Source organism: Mandrillus leucophaeus, unplaced genomic scaffold (genome assembly GCF_000951045.1).
Source record: "Mandrillus leucophaeus isolate KB7577 unplaced genomic scaffold, Mleu.le_1.0 Scaffold337, whole genome shotgun sequence".
In the NCBI taxonomy this organism is placed as follows: domain Eukaryota; kingdom Metazoa; phylum Chordata; class Mammalia; order Primates; family Cercopithecidae; genus Mandrillus; species Mandrillus leucophaeus.
This window is the reverse complement of record NW_012103554.1, coordinates 1297683-1304760: the sequence shown is the minus strand read 5'-3', so window position 1 is coordinate 1304760 and position 7078 is coordinate 1297683. Positions and strand designations below refer to the sequence as shown.

The window sequence follows — 7078 nt, the reverse complement described above, 5'->3', positions numbered from 1 at the left end:
ACTAATAAGTATTCATCTTTGAGGGAGAAGTGTTATGAAGCAATATCACATCACTTCATAATTTTTCTCTCTTATTCAGTTATTTATTAATAAATGTGTATTTTTAGGAGAATGTAGTAAAAATAATAAGCATTCACTTAATTAATCAACAAGTCTTTACTGAGCCTCTAATAGGTGTCAGGCACTTTCTAGAAGCTGGAGATATGTGGTGAACAGGATGGAAAAGGTCCCGCTCTCATCCCTGTGGGAGGAGAAATACAGAACATGGACAAGGAAATAGGAAACTCTCAGCATTCTGTGCTATGCACTGCAATGACAGCAGACGGATGGGGGTTGTATATTCCTGTGGCTTCTCTGAGCAGTTGATGCTTACATGACATGAGACCTGAGGGAGGCAAAGGAGCTGGACATGAGAGTATCAGGAAGTGGCCCAGGTAGTGGTGTCAGCCATGCAAAGGGCCCCCAGAGGATGAGAGATGAGGAAAAGGGAGGGAGGGACGAGGGCCAGATCCCAGGGGCTTTTCAGACCAGGAAGGAAACACGGAAGAACTCGAAGCAGGAAGGCAACAGGGCTTGATTAGGTTTCAGTCTCTATGACTGCTGAGGAGAGAGAGTATTTGGGAAGAAGAGTAGCAGCCGAGAGACTAGTTGGGAGGCTGCTGCACTGCTGCAGGTGGGGCAGGCTGGCGGCTGAAGCCGGAAGGAGGGAGGCATCGAGCGCCGTGGACAGGGCAGAGTCATGTAACCAAGGACGACTTGGCAGGAATGGAGACAGGAAGTGGGGAAGGGAAAACAGGCCTCAGGATCATCCCCGGGTTTCTGCCTTGAATGACTGGGTAGGTTTCAGGGAAGTAGCAAGCTGGAAGGAAGTAGGAGGTGGGTCCTGGTTTATGTATGAGTTTGAAATGGCTTTTACCCACCCACATGGCTCCTGGTAACTATACCTGCAAGTCTGAAATTCCAGGTGCATGATATTCCAAACAAGACTTTGGGAGTCATCACCCGGCTAATCCTGGAGGAGAACGGGGTGAGAAAGGTGAAGGGTCATCAGAGAAGCCAGCAAAGCAGAGGAGGAGCAGTGAGCAGGCCTGGGGAGGAAGGGACCCCAGATGCCAGAGGAACCAGATGCTCCCGAAGGAAGACAAGGGCAGCTGTGTCAAACTGCTGAGCTTCTCTGAGGAGGGCAGAGCAACAAAGACTTGGTGTCTCCGAGGTACAAGTGACCTGGACAAGGGCAGTCAGGAGAGGTGAAACCCGAGGTCAGTTAACATGGGGACCCCAATGACAGACAAGAGCCAGGCAGGAGCTAGACGAGGATGCAATAGGGCGGGAGGTTTTTGAAATGTTCTTGTTTGCTTTTTAAGATGGCCTACCTTTGAGGACACGTGCCTGCTGGCAGAAGGATCGGGGAGAGGAAAGATGGGAAGGACAACCTGCTGCAGGACGGCGTGGCCTTGGCACCTACGCATCCTGCACCCCTCCCCCGGGGCTGCAGACACCTGTTCAAAGGTGTTCAGTCCTCCCTTCCTCAGCTCAGGGGACACCTTCAGGCTGCACCCTCACTGGACACCTTCAGAAATGGTCCCCCCATGTCTTTCTATTCTCTTTTTTTAAAAGACAGAGTCTTGCTCTGTCGCCCACGCTGGAGTGCAGTGGTGCAAACTCAGTTCACCGTAACCTTCGCCTCCTGTTCAAGTGATTCTCCTGCCTCAGCCTCCCAAGTAGCTGGGATTACAGGTGCCCGCCACCATGCCCAGCTAATTTATTTTGTATTTTTAGTAGAGACGGGATTCACCATGTTGGCCAGGCTGGTCTTGAGGCTCCTGACCTCAAGGGATCTGCCCGCCTTGGCCTCCCAAAGTGCTGGGATTACAAGCGTGAGCCACCGTGCCTGGCCAGTCCCCCCATTTCTGTCATATTGGTTCTGATATGGTTTGGCTCTGTGTCCCCACCCAAATCTCATGTCGAATTATAACCTTCAGTGTTGGAGGAAGGGCCTGGGGGGAGGTGACTGGATCCTGGGAGTGAGTTTCCCCCTTGCTGTTCTCATGCTTGTGAGTGAGTCCTCATGAGATCTAGTTGTTTAAAACTGTGTAGCACTTCCTCCCTCGCTCTCTCTCCTGCTCTGCCATGTGAAGACCTGTCTGCTTCCCGTTTGCCTCCCACCATGATTATAAGTTTCCTGAGGCCTCCCCAGCCATGCTTCCTGTACAGCCTACAGAACTGTGAGCCAATTAAACCAATGTTCCTCATAAATTACCCAGTCTCAGGTAGTTCCTTACAGTAATGTGAGAACAAACCAATACGGGTTCCTAATCAGATCCTTGGTTCTTTCTGTCTGAGATTGCAAAACACATTGCTGCCCAAGGCCTCTGCACTAAAGGTAACCCTCTGTCCAAATGCTCATCAAGACGCATGCATGGCTCACCCCCTTGGTTTACTCAGCTCTGTGCTGGTACTGCTTTAACAGGCGGGCAGGCACAGACACACACACCCCACATCACTGTGTCCCTCAAGGCATCTGATTTTTCTTCTCCAGACCTTACCACCAACTAACATGCTGTGTGTTTCTTGACTTGCCTTTGGCCTGCCTCCTTCACTGGAGTGGAGGCTTCAAGATGGCAGGGACGTTGAATAGTTATTTCTCTGCTGTGTTCTTTGCCCCTACTATACTGTACTGGTCCATGTGATGCTTTAAATAAATATTTAATCTTCACTGTCGGGTTAGTTGTTGCTACTTTCACCATTTTACACGGGAGAAAATTGAGGCTGAAATACAAAATAACTTATCCCAAGTCATGGTTAGTACATGACACAGCGACCATTCAAACTCAGCTTTCTATCAGCTGAATGAATGAATAAACGGATGGATATTCCGCTGCCTTGCTGCTGCGTTCCCCCAACATACTTGCCTTCTGGTCACCTCCACCACCTCCCTTTGTCCCACTGCAGCTTGAGGACAAATAGCCCATTTGTACCACTTGATGGTGCAAATTTCCCCCCGATTCCCATGTTTATTTACTGAGATGGAAGGGAGCCAGAGGACTGGCCATGGTGGGATCATTTATAGCATGGAAACTGGCAAATACTATAACCCAGGAATTCTTTCCCCAGAGTGCTGACTGTTGAACACTCACCAGGACATCACTGTCTCCCTAGTTCCCTACCCCTACCCTTCCATTAGTCTCTACTCAATTTGCCCAGAAACTGCCTCTTTGTTTGGGGTTTGGGCCCAAACCCTGAGGTCTCACTAGCTAGGAGTCGGGAATTAGACAATTACTAAATCAAAGGAGTATGACTAGAAAACCAGATTGAAATGGAGATAACGTGACAAAAAATTTAAGTTCAGTGAAGACAACAGCAGGGCACGTCATGTACAAAAACAATATCCTTATACAGTGGAATGCAGTATGCTTTCCTGGAAAGCATTTCTTGGCATTTACTGTATTTTGCTTGGAAACAAATAAACAACAATACAAAAGCAAACCAAAAAATCCACAACTCAATGATGATGAGAGATTAAGGGAAAACAGAAACTGTATTGTAAACATGGCCATACAACCTATTGAAATGTTAGACAGACGTTGACATTCTTTTTTTTTTTCTTTTTCTTTCTTTTTTTTTTCTGAGATGGAGTCTCGCTCTGTTGCCCAGGCTGGAGTGCAGTGGCGCAATCTCAGCTCACTGCAACCTCTGCCTCCCAGGTTCAAGCGATTCTCCTGCTTCAGCCTCCAGAGTAGGTGGGACTACAGGCGCGTGCTACCACACCCGGCTAATTTGTTTGTATTTTCAGTAGAGACGGGGATTCATCATATTGCTCAGTCTGGTCTTGAACTCCCGACCTCATGATTTGCCCACCCTGGCCTCCCAAGGAGCTGGGATTACAGGCGTGAGCCACCACGCCCTGCCTCAGACATTGACTTTCTAAGTTTCTACTCGGGTCAATCAAGCCAAGACATAACTCATATTAAAGAAGCTATGAATATACTTTAAACTTTTTTTTTTTTGGTTGGCCAAGAAGTTATTCTGATGCTTCTTCATAAATTACCCAGTCTCAGGTAGTTCCCTGTAGCAATGTCAAAATGGACTAATACAGGTTCCTAACCAGATCCTCACTCTTTCTGAGATTGTAAAGCACGTTGCTGCCCCAGGTGTGCTCTATGCCTGCCTCATATTGGCTAAAAATGTTCACACTGTGTGGCAATTCAGTTAATACAAACAATTACTATAAGAAGAAAACCACTTACTTCCAGGGTCTGCATCAGGTTTGGTTTTATTGCATCTTTCATCAAAACTGTCAAAGCACCTGTCACCCCCTACAGGAGAGAGAAAAACATTAGAGTCCCGACAAAAGATCATCCTGGGAATGGCTAACCCCTTGGTGCTTCTCTCCAGCCTGCTTCTTGGGTGGGCGTCCCCACAGGCAACCCCAGGCCACAGGGGACAGTGCTGCTGTCTCTGTCCATCCCTCCCCATCAGAGCTGAGAACAGATGTCAGTCATACTAAGATGTGAACGGTGACAGGGAAATAGCATTTTGAAGGACATTTGACCTTCTTCCGAAACTTTCCTTGATGGTGTTTATGAGATTTTCCAGAAAACAAATCTTTCAGTGCAAGAAAATGTGTTTTCTGGCAATTTATGGACTGTGTGTTTTCATAATCAGAGGCTTTACTCTTGCTCAAAGAAATAAGGTGAAGAACAGAAACAAGGCTCTGTAGAGAGCGGGAATGAAGTAGGGTAAAGGGAAATGTCTAAAATCGCCCACTCTGATTTCTCACCATCTCTACATCAGTCATTCCAGAGAGAGAATAACTCAACAAACTACCACGTTTGAAAGCTTTCTAGTTTAGATCTGAAAGGCTTCATGCTATCTCTCTTCCTATAGTCAAGATGGTGCCACTTATACATGAAATAAGGCGGCTTCCTTCCAATCCTAGGAAGTACTGGATTGGGTTCCTTCTAAGTCCTCTTTCTCTATTACTGGATGAAGAAAAGACAGAGAAGAGAGAGAACAGGGATGATGCATGAGAATTAGCGGGAAAAATGTGCCAAAAAAAGGCCACAAGGCTAAAGTTTATTATTACTTTTTAACGTGATGTCACTATTCATATTCTTTTCTTTTCTTTCCTTTCCTTTTCTTTTTTTTTTTTTTTTTTTAAAGAATGGAATCTCTCTCTGTTGTCCAGGCTGGAGTGCGGTGGCATGATCTCGGCTCACTGCAACCTCTGCCTCCAGGGTTCAAGCGATTCTTCTGCCTCAGCCTCCCCAGTAGCTGGGACTACAGGCACACACCACCACACACGGCTAATTTTTTTTGTATTTTTAGTGGAGATGGAGTTTTACCATATTGGCCAGGCTGGTCACGAACTCCTGACCTCATGATCCACCCGCCTTGGCCTCTCAAAGTGCTGGGATTACAGGTGTGAGCCACTGTGCCTGGCCTTTTGTTCTTTTTTTTCCAATTCCATCTCGCTTTGTAAAGACCTTAACTGGTGTCTTGGTGTTTTCAACATATTAGTTATTGGAAGGCTATAACATGAGCAAATGCCTGTGATGGTAGCTCTAGCGGGGAAAACAGGGTGCTATCCCTTGCTGTACATAGCATCGGAAGACAGTGCCATTTTCCCTCAGTATGCCACGGCGCTAGCAGATGCAGTGGCAGCATCCAGAGAATCTTCATGACTCCAAAGTGCATTACATTCTCCCTGTACTTTTATCACCAACAGTAGTAAATGTTTCTCGCATGTGATTGCTTTCTATTTTTACAATATTTAATCATTTAAAAGGTGTAAGAAAATCCAATCTATTTTCTTCCTTAACTTCAAATTGACAGATAAAGCTGTATGTATTTATTGTGTATAACATGATGTTTTGAAGTATATATATGCTGTGGAATGATTAAACCTAGCTAGTTAACTTATGTATTACCTCACAGTTATCATTTTGGTGGTGAGAACACTTTATATCCACTCTCTTGGCAATTTTCAGGAATACACTGTTATTAACTATATTCCTATATAACTGAAATCTACCTCACTGTATAACACACACATGATATGAATACAACCCACTCATTATACATACAGGAAGATGGTTCACTATGAAAACTTCAGGACATGCTGGGCATAGTGGCATACACCCTGTAATCCCAACATATTTGGAGGCCAAGGTGGGTGGGTCACCTGGGGTCAGGAGTTCGAGACCAGCCTGGCCAACATAGCAAAACCCCATCTCTACTAAAAATACAAAAATTAGCCAGGCGTGGTGGCAGGCACCTGTCATCCCTGCAACTCAGGAGGCTGAGGCAGGAGAATTGCTTGAACCTGGGAGTTGGAGGTTGCAGTGAGCTTAGATTGCGCCACTGCACTCCAGCCTGGGCAAAAGAGCAAGATTCCATCTCAAAAAAAAAAAAAAAAGAAAAAAGAAAAGAAGAAAGAAATCTTCAGGACAGGAAGGCTCAGTGAGAGTTGTCCTGTTGTGCTAATGCAGAGCAGGTGAAGAAGAGGAGTAGTTTTCCTACTTCTCTGCACACTATCCTTGCTTACACTTCCCAACCAAATAAACTGATTCAAAAAACTAAAGGAGGAAGGAAGTTAAGAGGGATGTTTCTGTTGGATGTCTCAGGTAGGTTTCTACCTGCTCATCTTTCTGGGACACATCTCAGCACCTGTGCTGTCACGTGCAGGGCAAGCTCTGCCACCCTTTGTGTGCTGCTAGCATTCCACACTCTGTGTCCCTTCAGGAGGGCTCAGACCATTCTTCCAGGGTATATCAGAATCATGCATGTGGCAGAAACCTTCAGCAGTTCCTAAAATCCTCCCTCAATTTTCTATGGGTGGCCAACTCTCAATAGCTCCCACTGGATGAAGCACAATTTGAATAAATTAGGTACCTTTTGCAAACAAGAAACACAAATGATAACTAAAAAGAGTTTATTAAAGAGATAAATAAAGAGTTTATTTAAAAAGATAACTGAAAAGAGTAATCTTTGGGTTTCTTCCAGATCCAAGATTTTTACCATACACTCACACAAAAATACATTTAAGGGCTGGGCGTGGTGGCTCACGCCTGTAATA

At 45.6% G+C, this 7078-nt stretch overlaps 1 protein-coding gene across 1 annotated transcript in view; it reads right to left on the bottom strand.

Moving 5' to 3' along the window:
* MTHFD1L (methylenetetrahydrofolate dehydrogenase (NADP+ dependent) 1-like) overlaps positions 1 to 7078 on the bottom strand; it is a 268081-nt gene that overhangs the window by 146464 nt on the left and 114539 nt on the right. The window contains exon 24 of the mRNA XM_011988735.1: positions 4248 to 4316. Coding sequence (XP_011844125.1) covers positions 4248 to 4316 — 69 coding nt within the window. The remainder of the gene's footprint in view (positions 1 to 4247; positions 4317 to 7078) is intronic.